Genomic DNA, 18392 nt, shown 5'->3' with positions numbered 1-18392 from the left:
CATTGTCAATTGTTTACGTAAACGAGCGGTTGAGCGGGATACCAGACGCTAACTTTCGGTCACGAAACATGCACGTGCACCTTGTCCCGACTGCATCACCAAAATGGATTGTCTGTTGGCATTCAGGATGCAGAACAAAGAACTTGTCTTCACCTGCGTGACGTCGATCTGCACAACGATAGTCATCAATTTAGACGTACAATGAGAATTTTATACAGACCGATCATGCGCAGCTCTTACCAACGAAGACGAATTTAAATGTCTTGACCTTGCGTAAACGAAGAGAACATGATAAATTGAATATTTTGTATCTGTACTCACTGTCCTGAACTTCAATGATGCTCCAAAAAATTAAATTTGAAAGTTTCCAGACCTTTTTCTATTGATTCGATTTTATCAAAGAAATATAGATCCTTGTCATTTTCATCTGCTAAAGCATTTCGCTTTCAGCGCTCGGTAGTTTTAATGTTAAAAGTCGAACGATCTCTTTAGAAAAACGTGAAAAAAACTACGAGGTCTCGCGATGAATTTGAAATTCCTTAAAGCAATCAATGGGAAGTTGTCCTCAAGGTCCCAGTCGTACCGACGAGTTTAGAGGCCTGTTCTAAACATTTCCATTTCGCCGAGCGTCCTTCGTCGCCGAACGCAGTCGCTGTTAGTAATCATAAACTTATTAATCACCATCGATTTCACTTAATTCCCGATAACGGAACACGCGTCCAGTCGTGATCGATAGAGCGTGCTCTCAAGACGAAACCGCAAGGTTCTCAAGTGGACGAAGTAAAAGCGTCGAGGCCGATCCCTTGAAAAATCCCGGCAGGCCGGAGGCAAGGATATCTGCAGCTGTTTCGCGGAAACGAGAGATAACTTCCGGCAGAGCGCACAGCGTGATGTTTTCGCAATCTAGCCCGACAAAACTCAAGTTTGATAATGATCCAGATGCATGAAATCGCTAGCTGCGGATGCGAAAATGTTCGAAATACTAGAATATTCGATACGATGTGCTCACCGTATAACTACCCTTGTGGTAAGAGTAATTGACTTGAATCTCCTCACAGTGGGTTTTCTTTGGAGCATTTTGCAGCATCTTATCCAACTTTTCTCTAGCTACAGTCTGCTATACCAGAGAATATACAGTTAGGAGCAAAACTGACCACACACACTTTAAATCAGAAGAACTTTTTCATGAATGGACCAAACGACTTCAATTTCTCTGTAAGGCTAGCAGAATTAGTTTAGTAAATGACGCCTGAAAAATATGTTGAAAAAATGCGTTTGGTCGGTATTGTGAAAAACAATAGTAAAAATCAATTTTTACGACTTTTTTAACTGGGCCAATAACAACAATTTTAAAGATGTGTTTGATCAACTTGTATAAATTATATATACAAGGTTTTATTGAAATTATCTTAAGAATTATCTTGTAACGTCGCACTCTTTACCACGGTCTTTTGCCTCACTGATCTCTCAGCTTTCCTATACACATACTATACCTATGCCGGGTCTTTATAGACTCTTTATAGAGTCTAAGGTTAAGATGAGATTACAGGTGGGAACGGGCACCGACGAGATACTCGTCGGTGTCATCGGTGAGAAGGCAAATCGTGACGGAAGCATATTGATTATCATGAATTGTTACATTCTGCACCGAGTCACCAGATGTATTTCTTCGGTGCCAGAGAGAATATGAGATCGAGAACAATAGAGAAAAATTAATCAAGTGGCAAAATTACCACTATCTATGGTAAATATGTTTCTTCTATCGATCGTATTTGCTGTTAATAAATTTTTAAATGCTTTCGGCGCAATTTTTAAATGCTTTCGTTTTCAAATACGTTCCTACATCAGCATCTTGACAACAAGCATGTCCGACGCACGTAACACACGCGCGCGCGCGTGTCACACATATGTTATAAATTTATTTTCCCCAAAGCAAGTGAGTGTGTCTTTATGAACAATACTCCTTATATTCATTCATTCAATAGTTTTTTATTTAAATTATTATAACATATTTACTTTACAGACGCGATTCAAATAAATCTTGAAAAAGATCCAAACTAGGATCGAAACGTTGATTTTGTTTGACAATTAGCAAAACTGCTTTATAATTCGTAATAAATGATCGCACCGTTGCGCCGAAAGCATTTAAAAATTTATTACCACTATCTGTTGATAATACTCGGACAATTTTAATTTTGCAGAAAGGTCCGCAGTCTACTGATTATTATCAATACAGCGTCTCGAGCATTTGCGGCAACTGGTACTAGCGTGTTCATCCATCGGCTGCCGCAGCACAAGTGAGGTATAGCAGTATAGCAGTGGACTGATGATCCCTGTTCTGCAGTATTACCCAAAAATTCTGACCGTGTGCCGAGTCTCTCCGAGCTAGTCAACATTCGTGTTATAAATGTTTAGAACGTAATATAAGTAAGTTATGTACGTGTACAATATACAAACACTTTATGTACGAATTTACAATGAATAAATAAAGCCTATGTATTAAAAAGAATATCTGCGTATTATATTTATTAAACCAACAATTTTTCCTGAACGTCCCACTTGTCGTTGACTTGTACTACTGAAATTCGTGCCACCTCCTCCGACATCATGTTCTCCTAATACAAAGTTCAATTTTTCGAGATTTTCGAAAAATTTCGCCAATTTCCGACCGTCTGACTTATCGTTGAGTTGTGCTACTGAAATTCGTGCCACCTCCTCCGACATCATGTTCTCCTAATACAAAGTTCAATTTTTCGAGATTTTCGAAAAACCCGGAAATTGAGATTTGTATTAGGAGAACATGATAGCAAAGGAGGTATTCGAAATTCAGTAGTAAATGTCAACGACAAGTCAGACGGCCGAAAATTGGCGAAAATTTTCGAAAATTTCGAAAAATTGAGATTTGTGTTAGGAGAACATGATAGCAAAGGAGGTATTCGAAATTCAGTAGTAAAAGTCAACGACAAGTCAGACGGCCGAAAATTGGCGAAAATTTTCGAAAATCTCGAAAAATTGAGATTTGTGTTAGGAGAACATGATAGCAAAGGAGGTATTCGAAATTCAGTAGTAAAAGTCAACGACAAGTCAGACGGCCGAAAATTGGCGAAAATTTTCGAAAATCTCGAAAAATTGAGATTTGTGTTAGGAGAACATGATAGCAAAGGAGGTATTCGAAATTCAGTAGTAAAAGTCAACGACAAGTCAGACGGCCGAAAATTAGCGAAAGTTTTCGAAAATCTCGAAAATTGAGTTTTGTATTAGGAGAACATGATGTCGAAGGAGGTGGCACGAATTTCAGTAGTACAAGTCAACGACAAGTCGAAAAAGTGTGTTTCCAAGATTTCCAAATAATTTTTATGGAGTTTTGGATTTCTACAGGTTGAGAAATAAGAACACAATAATTTGTAAAAATATTCTTTATTTATAACTGTGTACAATACAATTTGAAGCGTGTACATATAGAGTGTGAAATTGCGTACAAATTTCTTTATTTAATTTATTTATTAAAACTAGTCCTTGGACTCTGTAACAGGAAGAACAAATTCGTATAAATTCAATCAATCGCCGTGACACAAGAGGAAATTATAGCGAAAAGGCAATGACACGATTCGAGAAAAAATTTAAATCGGTGAGTAATAAATAATTCACTTAACACGTTGGTCGCCACGTCACCCATATCTGGGTGACGGGTGTGCTTTCGTGGGGGCCCCGTCATGCGTCACCCAAATATGGGCGATCAACGTGTTAAACACAGAATTAATTTTAAAAGTAATGAAAATCCAAATAAATAATCTTGATATCTATCGAGAGGATAAAACAAGAGAACGGTACTCACCACGTGACGGTCACCCTATTGTGTTGTATATGTACTTGTACACTGCCAGCATCTCAGAAAATCACGTGTGCGATGTATGTTCTCTTTCACTCTCATTATACTAATGACACCGCGGGCCGGCCGATGCCTTGGGTCCGCGAGGGTTGCACCGAATGTAAAGGTACACTCACACCGTCAGTCCCCACATGGTCTATACAAGCATAAAATTACTTACTCTCGATTTTCATAAAATTAGAGGGCTTCTCGTGGATCTAGTTCCAATATTTATCGTTCTTCAGCGCAGAGGGCGTAAGAAATCACATGATTTTTAGCGATGTAGGTATTTCAGAGATAATGAAACACAAAACCCGATATGGTGATTGGTCGGCTCCTATACATTATCTGTGGCGCTAAAGCATTTCTACAAACAGAGAGAATATGAATTTTATTGATTTTATCAGATTTTATTATATGAATATTAAAAATTCATCTACAAAGTTAGAAATTCAGAACCGTAAACAGAAAAATGTATTGCGCGCAAGATCTGTACTGACATCAAGTTTATGATTTGTGTACAGCGACAAAATCTGACAAAATCCCATAGGATGATTGGTCTATAGTCTATTCCAGTCTATTCCTATACCACGTTCGTGCTACTCTGCTATATATTTCACCTAGAAACTTTTCCTGTACGGTTGGCAACTTAAATTAGTTGATCCGTCGTCGCCAGCCGCCATACTGGTCAGTTTCGACGTTCTCGTGCCAATTTTCATTACTTGTCGTGAAATATATCGCGGTGTTTGTGAATTCTACGCTGAAAGTGTTGCTGATCTTTGGAGATCCAGTCGTAAGTACCATTTCTTCGTTTCAACGATTTTACTACAACATTTTTCTATTCTCGTTCACTTCTGTGAGAATGCGGGAGTTCGCATTTAATGATCAACGATGTCGTGACTTCTTAAATTATTTTAAAATTCGTTTAAATACATTGATTTAAGTAACCGACGAGGCTTGGTACATTTTTAATCTCCCAACAGCAACAATTACATTTGCACGAAATTGATAAGTTGTTTCTCACTAACAATCATGGCGATTGAGTTGAGATGCTTGTCACCGAATATTATTAAGATTGTATTGCTTCATTGTATTCAGTCGACGAATTCACATGTTTTTGGTAGTTTATGCCACTCAAAGATGACATACGTACAATTTCTTGGATTCTTTACCTTTTAAACATCGCATATTAACAAATTTTTCCATTCTCACTTGACCCAATTTGATTTTCGACGCATCGATGCGGTAGGAAGTTCCCTCAAATAAATTAACAAATTTTTGCGCGCTCAGTGCAACAATCCCTCGCACTATGCTTGCATTGTTATGCAATAAAATTCAATGGTACAATGTAACGCAAAGTGTTTACAATCACGTATTGAATATTTTAATAGAAAATTAAGCTGTAAATCTAAGTTAATATTCGTCTTTTGAAAAAAGTGTCTGACTTTACTATTAACGGAACACTTTTTCTGTTAAGCTATGTATCTATATTGTATACATTGTATCTATATTGTATATATTACCATAGAATAATTCAATTTTGTCTATCATTACAAATTTTAATGGTAGTACACATATACCAATTATACATATTTTACGCTTCCAGATAAGTTGTCCAAAATGGTTGTCTCGTTTATGTTATTTTATTCTGTGCAAACTTTTATAAGCTACATACATAAATAATTATTTAGCCGCAGATAATTTATTTTATTGTCCAGCAAATGAACATTCAAATCTATTAGAACAACATACTATGTCGATAACATGTCGAACATAATGTTTCTATAATAGATAAATTTGCCAAGATTGGCTAGAGCAATTTGCTGGATAATGAAGTAGGTTTTATCAACTTAATCGTTACAATTTCTTTTGTCTTTAGCTTTTATAAATCTCTGCTTGTTCGAAATAGAGGAAGAAATCAAGTTTGATGAATATTGAAAGCTTATAGTCTTGTGAAAAAGATTCGTACGCATTTATTTGCCATACATAGTTCAATCTTTTCCTCAAGAATCTATATCGGCTGTTCATTGTGTTTTTTCTTTCTATGAAAACAAGCGAAAGGTACATTCGCGAATCCTTTTCTGTAGTAATCAACTACAAACACATTTATTATGCCAATTCATTACTGATGCATAGTAGTGATCCAAAACTCACATAATTTTATGTTAATCGTATATTAAACATGATCGTTCACTATCCGTTTTAACAATGATTTGTTTAATGATATGTATTTGATTTTTCTAGAAGCTATTATAGAATAAGAATATCATACCTTTTAATAATATTTTTTATTCTACTAATATAAAAATTGGTTGGTTCTCTGCCGATAGCTATATAAACTTAAGAAGAAAATTTTCTTAAAGTTATCATCTAGATTAGTTTAATGTATAGTGTACAAAATATATTTCAGGTAAATACCTTTCCAATTTTTTCTTTAAAAAGTGGCCTACGTACTGATAGATTTTGCAGATACATTTCGCATTGACTATATTGAAAACGTATGTATGATTGGTGGCTGTACCATGAAAGTAAACTATATAAACTGGTAGAGATATTTACTATAAACAATGTGTGTGTGCGTGTGTTACATTAATTGTATAACGATTTTCTTTAAATACAAAATAGCGTCCAAACGGACTGCAGCCCTTAAAACAGTTTGGAATGTGCTAGCAAACCATTCGCTAGAAAGAGGGTTAAAAAATGCAAAATTGGAACCAATGGCAATTGTCAGCTGGTGCTGTTGCCACTCCAATGCCGCAACCACCAGTTGGTTACGCTGCGCCAGGAGGAGATCCCATGGCTACGATGCAAGCGTACATGCAGTATTATAGTCAACCGGTAAGTGTTACCATTCACATTTCTATTTATAATGTACTTATCGCTTTAAGTCGAGTTATGCCTTGTCTTGAATGTCTTCGCAACAGCCATAGATTACAAACTATTACGGTTGTGATAAATTCTGTAATCTATAATTTACTAAATTGAAAATATAATTCTGGCTATATTCGTTTATCCTCTGTTGAACAGAACAACAATAATATCATCGATAGTAGATTGTAAACATGTTACGTTTCGTTGTTAGGCACCTAGTGGGTATACAGCGGAACAATGGGCCGCAGCTCAGCAGCAAAATTGGAGTCAGTGGCAGCAGTGGCAACAACAGTACCAACAATGGCAAGCTCAGTACGGAGAAAAGGTATACAGAAGATTCTCATATTGTTCAACACCTGGTTCACTATTTTCTAATCAGTACCGTGATTCGTGTTTGATGAAAAGTTCAAGTACAATAACTACTATGTTTTTTCAGAGTATTGTTGCAGGTTTTGTTCAAATCTATCAATGTGATTGCATCTCGAAGGATCTTTGAATTGGTTATACAGGCATTTCTTCATTAAATTGTAACAGCTGAACTAACAAACCAATGGAAATGAGTTTTTCGATGTGTATACTATAGTCCAAACATAAGAGTATCTGATGAAAATTTTCCACCATTTATTTTGCAACTGTTTTGAACAGATGCAATGTTCTCATAACGAGGACATATTGAAACAAATGTCCCCTTTCCGGGCACGTTTTTAAAAGTACGGACACTTTAAAATTGGCGAAATGAAAATTGTTTGAAGAGAACGCACCGCGATGTATTGTATAATAAATTATTTCCATTTCGCCAATTTTAAAGTATCTCTCATCGTTTTCAAATGTTTCGATATGATCTCGTTATGAAAACATTGCAGTTGTTTAAAACAGTTGTAAAATAAATGGTGGACAAACTTTTCTTTCATCAGATACTCTTATGTTTTGACTATAAGCACCAAAACTCTCATTTCCATAGATTTGTTAGTTCAGCTGTTACAATTTAATGAAGAAAGGTTGACGCTTTATTTTACACGACTGTAAAACCAACAACTTTTAGGATTTCGAAAAATCATACCCGAATTTGAACAAAAACCGAATCAGTACTCCGAAAAGTGTCGAATTAATATTTAGAGTTAGTACCGAAGTTTTGAATAAAGAAATTCTTCTTTAAAGTGATTATGAAATTGTATTGAATGATTCATTGAATTTTGTTTCAGTATCAGGAAACTATGAAGCATATGTCTGCCCAGAATATGAGTCTAGCCACCACACAGGTGTCCCAGTTACCAATCGTACAACCTCCACCGCCTCTTCCGAAAGAGGATACAAAGCCACCGTTACCCCCAACCACAATGAATACATATCAGTTTACAAGCATGCCTCCACCACATCAAAACAATCTTCCATTATTTCCTGTTAAACAAAATGCGAATGCCACAGCGCAAATTAGTACACAGAACTGTCCCCAGAATCCCCCCTTGCCACCGAATCAACCACCGTTGCCTCCCGAAAGTAGTAATAGTAGTAAAGAAGGTACATTAACCGGTAAACGCGGTAATAGTAGCGTTAGTGAATCGAATAGTGCTAAAAAGATGAAAGTTGAAGACGACGAGTTAACCGAGGCTGAGAAAACATTTGACGCTCAGTTTAAACAGTGGGAGGAACAATTTAATAAGTGGAAAGAGCAAAATGCAAATCATCCCGACAAGGTAAGTAATATTAAGATTACGTTGTGTTCCCTAGAGCTTCAAGTATTCATTAATAACGTTAGTAGTGTTGTATCGTTGATTCTAATGTTTCCAAAAGAAATTATCGTTTTATTCTAGACCCAATACAAACAATACGAAGCGAAATGGACTTCTTGGCGGGAGAAGCTTATCGAACGACGTGAACAAATGCGTAAGAAACGTGAACAGCAAAAGCAAGCTGCTGCCAAGGCTGAGGTTGTTGAGAAGAGCAAAAGCTTAACCGGCGACGATAAAATAATGAACATTCTATCGAGCACGGAGAATCAAGGATTGATCAACAATTTGTTAGGCATTGGGAAGACTCTTGGTTTAACAACAAAACAGAATGCGAATGTTCCTCCACCGCCACCGCCACCACCAGCTACGGAGACGGCGACGTCCACCGTTCAGACGTCCACCGTTCAGACCTCGCAATTGACAACGTCTCAGTTACCAGCTGCGATGAACATGATGTCTTCTAGCGCAATTAATTCGTCACCTTGGAATTCACAGCAATGGGCGCAACAGTATAACACAGGAATGAACGTACCAGGCATATCTAATTTCCAACCTGTAAGCGGTGCGCCTCCGCTACCTTTCAGTGCACCATCCCCGCAAATGCCTCCTCCGAACTTCGCACAGCCACCGCCAAGCTTTTCCAACGTCCCGAATTTCTCTCAACCGCCGCCTGGTTTCACCGGCAACGATAGACAGAGTTCTAACGTATGTCAAACACAAAGTATGCAAGGAAGACCTTCCCCGTATGGTCCAAATAATGGTCCCGATGGGAGTCATGCTCCCAACGAGCGTCTAGGACAAGCTCCCATGAATAACTTTGACTCCATGAATCATCCGAACAACTTCGGCGGTAATGATCCCAATCGACAAAAGGATGGTCCTCCACCGGATCGTTTTGGTCGCGATGGTATTACCGAACAACAACCTAACCAGTTTCGATCGAACGACGTATATAGTCAACGAAACGAGAACTATAAGTTTAACGACGAACGACCACCTGAGAACGATCAGTTCAGAAGAGAGGATAGAAATTACCAAGAGCATGGAAACAATCAATTCGGTCAACAGAAGCCGAGTTTTAACAATGATAGATTCAATTCTGGAAACGATCGTCCTGGCCCAGGAAACAATCGATTTAGTTCAAACGACAGATTCGGAAACGATCGATTCAATTTAGGAAACGACCGATCTGGACTTGGAAGTGATAGATTCGGGACTGGAGATAATAGATTCGCAAACGAAAGATTTGGACCGTCAACTGAGAGAAGTGGGCAAGGAGGTGAGCCTGCCAATGACCGTTTCGGAGGAAACGATAGATTTGGTCCTAATAATGAACCGTTCGGTCCAGTAGGAGATAGATTCAATAGGAACAGTATGGATCGTTTCGATCAGAAGGATATAGGAGATCGGCGCGACAGCTTTCCAAATGCTTCTCGCGGTTTCAATAGGACTAATCAGTTTGAACGATCCGATAAACTAGCACCAGAGTTGAAGAAACTCATGGAGAAGCGACGAGCTGCAATGGATGTTTTTAGACCTAGTTATCTTGACTCTGATAAGAGCAGTAACGTTGGTTCGTTGAGCGAGAGCTTTAAGAAAATAACTGGTGATTCCCCGTTCATGAAAAATTCTGGGATTAATAATTTCGGTCCTCGAGGCCCTGGTCCAGGACCTGGTAATTTCAGAATGCCCATGGATTTCAAACCTCCCGGAAATTCTGATTTCGGTCCACGATGCCCGACAGGTCCCGGTCGTAATAATTCATTTGATTTGAGGGATGGTATGTCGTTTAGGGGACCTAGTCCGCAACAACTACAAGACATGAACATACCACATCTAGGATCTGATGCAGATATGACTAAAAATAGTAAAGAACTCATTAGCGGAGAAGATCAACCTCTAACGAATCCTTCGCTTGATGAACACAACGTCGATAATACACGGAAAGATGATCCTACTAATTACTCAGTGCAAAACGAGATTCCATTATTGGAGAAAACTCCATGGACCGATAACCAGTTTCCTGATAGTCATCCGCAAAAAGATACCATGATAGACGGTGATAATGCATCTATCAGTTTTGTAGCTTCAGATCAACCTACACAGAATATTATACCTGAAATAGGGAAAGCAAAGCAGGATTTATCGATTAATGATAATGATACTAAGAAGGCAGAAGTACTGCCTTTTATGGGAGAGAATGATCCAAAACCAGAGGACTTGAATATGGAACCTCCTCCTGAATTTCCTAATTTAGGACCTGTTACCACAGATAATATTGAAACTGAGCCTCTGCGGCGGATAGATGAGATGCATGGTGAAAAAGAGTCTTCCTCACAACCTTTCTTAAATAGTTCAGAATGTTCTGCCAGAGATAATTTTGATCCTGCATTCGGCCCGAGGGGAATGCAATTTCGACCGAACACACCGTTCTTGACTCCGAGAGGTCCTAGCGATAATAGATTTCCTATGTTCGAGCCTAGAGGTCCGATACCGTTCAATCCTGCTGGTCCAAATTCGTATTCATTGGGATCTCGAGGTCCTAGTGATGGTCAATTTGGTCCAAGAGGAGTCAATATTGGACAGTTCGATCCGAGAGGACCCAACGACGCGCAATTCCGTGCGAGAGGACCCAACGATGGTCAGTTTGGTCCAAGAGGTTCCACTGACGGATCCTTTGGACCAAGAGGTCCGAACGACGGGATGTTAAGAGGACCTACCGAAGGTCACTTTGGCCAAAGAGCTCCCATCGATGGGCCATTTGGACCGAGAGGTCCCAATAGTGGGCAATTCGGACCGAGAGGTGCTAACATTGGACAATTTGGTCCTAGATACGACGGACAATTCGGACAAAGAAGACCCAACGAAGGTCAATTCAGAGGACCCAACGACGGACAATTTGGGCCTCAAGGACCCAACAGATCCTTTGGACCTGGTAGACCAAGCGACGCACCTTTCGATAATCGGGGTTCTAATAACATGCAGTTTGCTCCTAGAGGACCTAATGATGGACAATTTAAATTCTCAGGTCCCAATGACACGCTAGTTGGTCTACGTCGCAACGAAGGGCCTTACCAGCGAAGTCCCAGCGGGTCGAAAGGAACAAACGAGGGACAATTCCCAAATCGATTTAACGAAAAGTCGTTTGACACTCTTACCGATGGAACCTCGGTATCGCAAGCTGGAAATGATCCATTCTTTGGGCCACGAGGCCCAGCTAGTGGTCCTAGTGATTTATTTACAACTAGAGAGAGACAATTCGACGTTAGAGGCCTTAGTAACATTGGTTCCAAGAGTAAGGAGACTTCGGAAGGCATTGCTGATATTCGTAGCAGTGGTGGAGTGTTTGAGTGCAAGGATCAGACGCAGATGGATCAAAGTATGCAGCAGGGAAAGTTTGATTCCAATGATATGAAAGGATGGAAGCAGATTGATCAAAGACCTGTACAAGAGTTTGGATACAACGAGAAACCTATTCTCGCTCAAAGTGAACCGTTCAATCAAAGTTTGATGAACAATGTAGAAAGAAGATCTCCTTTAGACGCAGCTAAACCTAACATGCCAGACATGAGGGCAGACAAGACTATGAGCGAATTAACAATTGGCGAATCGTCTTCAGGATCTGATTACTCGAAATTCAACAGCCCTAACATGTACGCGAAACGATCTACGGATAATCGACAGTCCCATATCAGATGTGCACCTGTCAAAGAGTTCTGCATAGAAAAACAATTTAATTATAATCACGGTGGAGCCACTGCCGATAAAAAGTTTATTGAACACGTACCTGCTAAAGTAATCGACTACGCTCATAGTTCTCGGTCGATGAACCAAGATCATTTAACTCCTGTACAATGCTTCGATTACGGACATGGTAATTTGAAACCACTGATACCAGAACGCGAAGCGCAACCGAAGAAAGATTTTCGAAATTGGGAAGAGAGCGAACAGAACTTGAAAGAGTACACAGAGAAAATAAGGAGATACGAGCATTATTCCGGACAACCGGATAATAGGAGAACAGGTAATTACGGTCACAGAAGGAACAGCGAAGAGTACCTAGACGATAGAAAACCTGAAAGGGAGTACAGAGAGAAAGAGAATTACAAGGCGAAAGTAAGAGAAGATAGAATGTTTGATCATGCATCGAACAAAGAGCAGGATTGTCGATACGATAAGAAAGCTAATAAAGGTAATTTATAGTTTAAATATTCCACTATTCTCATACTAGTTTCTTCTAAATTCGAATCGATGAAATTTCATGAAAACCGTGAGAACAGAATTACACTTATGTTAACTGTTTCTTTTCCTGAAATGTAGAAAGAACACGGGAAAGAAACGAACAGATTCAAAAGGAAACAAAGAAAGAGAACAAAGACGAAGACAGGTATAGTACCAACGAAAACGTATATCTTTTGTGCATATGCATATATATATATGCATAAATCATGATATATTAATGTGAACATGTGAATGAAATTCGTTTGAAAATGTATATAACTTTCTTTAGATCAAAAGGAAATATAAACTGGCAGGAGAACACAAACAAGAACATCGTTGAGACAAAACCAACAGACACCAGGTACGTGCCACCAATTATTAAATCGGCGCCTTAACTGTTTTGATACTTTTGAAACATTGTAAAATAAATGCTTTTACGACTTTTGTGTTCTTACACGGACTCGAGTTATAACACATTGGTATATCCATTTACAAATTATTTAAGACAAACGTTGCATTTTGCATAAAGTATGAAGACTTGTTTATGCAAACTCTGCTCTGTCTTCAGACTGTTGATAATACATAAACACACAGTGTGTTTGTGTCTCTGCAGCGTCAGTGTTTTTTGAAAACCGCTGGTTTTCGTTACATATCGAAATCTATATGTTTATGTGTATGGTTATATACAATTAATGTTTTATAGTTAAAATGCTCGATGGACTCGTTTCTATACGTACACCTTAAAGATTTTGTCATTTTTCAACAAAACGATGGCATTTTTGTCGTCCTCGGACTATTCGTAAGCTCCAAGTTGAACACATGAAACATGCAGCAATATAATACAAACATGTTTTATTTTTCGATATTTGTATTATACCTGAGTATGTTTCTTGTAGTTTAAGCTTTCTTTTACCCAGATATGGGAACCTGGAAAATATACATCGTTTTCAGGAATTTCACAATTATTACTATCATCAACAATTGCTTCAAAAAAGCATTTCCGTTCTCTTTACAACGGTTTCAATTACGTTCAACGTCTTAATACCTTGTGCAAAGTTTTTATGACCGAACTAGAAGGTATACTTCGAAAAATATCAAAAGTACATTTAATGTGAAAATTGATTATTTATCTTTCACAAACTGATTTTGTTTTTTCTTTTTATGTTACATAAGAGGTCTATTTATATTTTGTTGAATGATACGTTTACAATCAACGTTTAGACTGGAAAGAACTCCTGGTAAATTCAAGTTATACGTTACAGTGTTGCAGATGTTCAACACAATGTGGTGGAACCTGCGCCAAAGACTTTGGAACTGGCGAAGACACCGAACTGCACAATGGTGGATGACTTACTGTGTGCTCCTGGTCGCCAGAACAGACCACCAAAAATAACCATTATCTTAAGGGGTCCTCCGGGCAGTGGAAAATCATTCGTTGCAAAACTTATAAAGGTAAATTCTAATTTTCCGAATAAAATTTCGATTGTATTCGCGCGAATGTACAATCTTTTGTTTTTACAGGACAAAGAAGTGGAACAAGGAGGGTCTGCGCCAAGGATTTTGAGTCTCGATGACTATTTCTTAGTTGAGAAGGAAATAGAATCTACTGACGATAATGGCAAGAAAGTGATCATCAAGGTATGATTTTTTCATTATATAACTGGACTGCGGATTTGATATATTTATGACAAGGTGGATTTAAAACGATGGACATTTAAAACGAGGTGAAAAGAGTTTAAGAATATCTGGTGACGACTTGAAAGTTTTTTATTAATTTGAAGGCATTCTGTAATTTATTTTATCAACCTTTTCTTTGTATCGTCAAATGTTTCTAGACGATTTTGTTAAAAAGCAAAGTTTTTTTAATCCAAAGTTTTGGTCCTATTTACCGGACACAAGAAATTGCAGACAATTTCATTTTGCACAAGAATCCGCAGTCTATATATAATTATTGAATACCAATTGCTTCAACGTGATCAATAAAAAATATTTTAGGAAATGGTCTATGAATACGAAGAGGCAATGGAGCAAAGTTACGTGGCTTCGTTAGTAAAGGCGTTCAAGAAAAACATCACCGATGGTTTCTTTAATTTTATAATATTAGACTGTATTAACGAAAAGATCTCCGACTACGAAGAAATGTGGAGTTTTGCCAAAACCAAAGGCTTCAAAGTAGGTTTTCTTTCGATGGAAATAGTTCGTTTTTTAACAGTGTTAGTCTATAGATACTTGTTTCTAGGTATACGTGTGTGAAATGGAAATGGATTTACAAATTTGTTTAAAGAGAAACGTTCACAATCGTACGGAAGATGAAATAAACAGAATTATAGACTACTTCGAGCCAACGCCGAGTTATCACCAAAAGCTGGATGTTAATTCAATGTTACAAGAACAGGCAATCGAAGAGGTTGGTTTGGAAAACAATTTCAAAGCCATTCATGATTGTAGGAGAACGTTATTTTATGTTTTCTGTTTTTAAGGTGCACATGGAAGATAGCGAAGAAACGCAAGAGAAAGTATCTCAACAAAACGAAGATAGCCAAGATAGTCAAGAGGATGCTCAAGATGGTGTTGTAAGTTTTCCTCCATGTTTAAAAAGAACATACGAAGGGAAAAGATGACTTGTGCATTCGTTCAAAATAACAGTTATTCTTAAAACATTTTTTAGAACGATCATTGAGTGAAATTTAGTGTTAACTCCTATACCATAACTTCTTTAATTTCGCGTTATAACAATTACGATATCTGAACTTACGTAAGCGGAATTATAAAGTAACAATTGTGATTTTAAGGGTGTGAGTAAATGGGAACGCATGGAAGCGGAAGATAAGTTAGGTAAGTTGTAACTTACATAGGTTGTAACCTATTGTGTAATGTAAAAATACTTCGTTTTATAACAATTATATTAACATATTACGCAGATCGTTTGGATGGTCTTGCAAAGAAGAAGAATGAGGGAAAAGTCCAAACGATGAAGGACTTCCTTCAAGTTCCGGATTACTACAACATGGAGGATACTTCTGGCAAAAAACGCGTAAGTAGATCTTCACTATTTTTAATATTTTATGATGCAATATCAATATCGTGTGGATTGTAGGTAAGGTGGGCCGATTTAGAGGAACGAAAAGAGCAAGAAAAAATGCGTGCTGTGGGATTCGTGGTTGGTCACACCAACTGGGATCGTATGATGGATCCAACGAAAGGAGGGAGCGCTTTAACACGCACAAAGTATATATGATTTAATTTTACTTCTAGAATATTTAGGAAAGATTAGAAGTGAAATTATCATTGTTTGCTTGTAAGTTCTAGTCTACAAATTTATACGACTAATTAAACAGAAATCTAGACACTTAGACAAAAAGTTTTTTGTATTTTTACAAATGAAAAACTAATGAATGACCTACGCTACGGAGTGTATATTGCGAAAAAGATTAATGTTATCGTATTGAAACGAACTTAATAGATGAAATTTGTTGATATTAAGAAGAAAAGAGATCTTATCGCACGTAAAGACTGTTTTCTTACGACTAGTATGAAACACTGCAATTTACTGTTACAGTTTTATAATATTTGCCATGAATCAATTAATAATTTCCACGCGATTTTGAATATTGTTATATAAACATCTTTCAGATGAATGTAATGTAAAATTATTACATTTCTCTCATTTTAATTATACGTGTATATGTAAGTATTGGGTTGGCAACTAAGTTCGTTCGGTTTTTGTAATTTATTCCAATGTAAAAAACCGAACGAACTTATTTGCCAACCCAATACATCTCTTCATAATCGAATCCGCAAAGTACAATGTATGTGTGAATGATCGAAACAATGTGCTAAAATTTGAAGTTTTATGTAAAAATACATTGGAATGGATACCTGTGAAATACGTTTTTCTGTCTACAAATTTGTAGATGCTAAAGTTTTATTTTCCTCCTTATTTGATCCGTTAATACTAATGTTAATTTTTTGTGTTCTTTATTACAATTAGCTGCGTAAAATACTGTGTTGCTTTTTTTCTATTTTCTTAGAACGTTGTGAACAAGGTATTCTAATGTCTTACACAATTATTGTATATTGCAGGTTTTTCTCGCTATCATAGTGATAGTTACCCTTTTCATTCTACTGACTTCAGTAATACAGTGAAGCAAGAGAACAAGATGTCTACGACTTTCAGATCTTCTGAATGCCGATGTACTATTTCGATAAAGACTATTTCATAGAATCAGCATTCAATTTACGCGAAGCACGCTGTAATTATTGTATATATTATTACTTTACCGAAACTGTTTTACGTTATACATTTTTATATCTACTTCCCGTATCTGTATAAAGTAACACATGCAGTCTAAGTGTACAGAATCGTTATACACTGCCTCTAAAGAGTTCTGCTGCGAAAAAAATTAATATATATATATATATATATGAATATATACACAGAAGCTGTTAAATAATAATCAATGTATGGATAAAATAGTGAATAAACTGTAGAGAATTAGATATAATAGGTTCGTCTTCTCGAATTGTTAAAGCAACGTTTTTAAAAGATTCTAAGCGCTGATAAAGTTGTGACAAATGAAAAATGTCAATTAAAATTGAGTTAAAAATAAAAATTTTAACTTTGACATATTATTAAGTTGAAAATTTTTTCACAGTACAGTAAAACAAAAAGCCCTAATCACCAAATGATATCTTACTTTAAAGAATAAAATTGTGAATAATTGATTGAGTTTGAATAAATTACAGTTTTATACAGGGTGATAAACGAAATATTTCTTTATGGCACTATATATTATCTTCCTGTTCCAAAATTTCTTTAATTAGTTGCAATCGCGAAAATATTCAATGAAGTTATTAGAAAAAACGGGGATTTTTAAAATACATATTTTATTTCTTCAAATATTCTCTACTCTTAATTACGACATTCAACATCATTCTTAATGAAACGAACGTAAATTTAATAATTTCTCTATATCCTAGAATATTTTTCACGCTTAGTAGGATAGGAGAATTTTTATAAAGGGTGTCGTAAATAAAACTAGCAATACACATTGCTTACATATAATACAATGAAATAATAGATTTTGTAATTAAAAAAAAAAGAAACTACTACGTATAGCTCTCTTAATCTATACATCTTTCCACTATAAAATATTTAGTGATGAGAATGAAAGAATAGTAACGTCGCAGAGGTAGCCTAAAAACTTAATTTGAATCGCAGTATATCTGAGCGATACAGTATTGTTAAATCTGTGTTGTAATACTAGTTTTGCTAAAAATCTATTAGAAAATAGATCAAATTTGTGTTAGTACTAATTATAATGTACTTGCAAATATTAAACAGATTTCTCTTGTATGAATTAGACAAGCGACAACTTCTGCAGAGTTAACAAACTGCGTAAATGTTAGAAATATAAAAGTCGGAGCATTGTGGAGATTATTCCAAAACGCAACAAAGTGTACAAACTGATAGAATCACTTTTTTGTTACGTCGCAGGTACATCATTTATTGGGATTTCATGAGAATGAAATAATGAACAGCTTATAAATATAAAGAGCGTCGTATTTTTATCTTTTAAATAATATACACACTGCTCACATGTAACAAAAAATATGCGTACGAAGGTGCCTACTTTTGAGTTTGTATCAGTGTAACATCCATCTTTTCTACGATGTATACACGTGTATCTTTGTGTGTCCTC

At 36.7% G+C, this 18392-nt stretch overlaps 1 protein-coding gene across 2 annotated transcripts; it reads left to right on the top strand.

The window, feature by feature from the left end:
• Positions 1-4507: 4507 nt before the first annotated feature.
• On the top strand, positions 4508-17542 carry LOC143210621 (uncharacterized). 2 transcript variants are annotated; one of them, XR_013009303.1, is made up of 16 exons: positions 4508-4661; positions 6494-6706; positions 6951-7064; positions 7942-8433; positions 8551-12661; positions 12790-12856; positions 12980-13051; positions 13953-14142; positions 14212-14328; positions 14686-14862; positions 14930-15097; positions 15171-15263; positions 15483-15525; positions 15612-15724; positions 15788-15988; positions 16774-17542. XR_013009303.1 is itself a non-coding variant. In XM_076427638.1 (16 exons), exons 2-16 carry the CDS (start codon positions 6569-6571, stop codon positions 16790-16792), a joined length of 6045 nt encoding a protein of 2014 aa, XP_076283753.1. In that variant the 5' UTR covers positions 4508-4661; positions 6494-6568; the 3' UTR covers positions 16793-17542. The 2 variants fall into 2 exon arrangements, 1 of the variants encoding a protein (XP_076283753.1); XM_076427638.1 differs by having other exon boundaries at positions 15788-15918.
• Positions 17543-18392: the final 850 nt, after the last annotated feature.

This window comes from Lasioglossum baleicum, chromosome 7 (genome assembly GCF_051020765.1).
Source record: "Lasioglossum baleicum chromosome 7, iyLasBale1, whole genome shotgun sequence".
Taxonomy (NCBI): Eukaryota; Metazoa; Arthropoda; class Insecta; order Hymenoptera; family Halictidae; genus Lasioglossum; species Lasioglossum baleicum.
This window is presented reverse-complemented; position numbering and strand designations above follow the sequence as displayed.

Bases quoted from the DNA above. Each gene is read 5' to 3' on its own strand.
- LOC143210621 (XM_076427638.1), top strand. From the start codon at position 6,569: ATGCAAAATTGGAACCAATGGCAATTGTCAGCTGGTGCTGTTGCCACT. The intron at 7,065-7,941 runs GTATACAGAAGA...ATTTTGTTTCAG, and splicing joins AAGCTCAGTACGGAGAAAAG to TATCAGGAAACTATGAAGCA. The intron at 15,725-15,787 runs GTAAGTAGATCT...TGTGGATTGTAG, and splicing joins ATACTTCTGGCAAAAAACGC to GTAAGGTGGGCCGATTTAGA.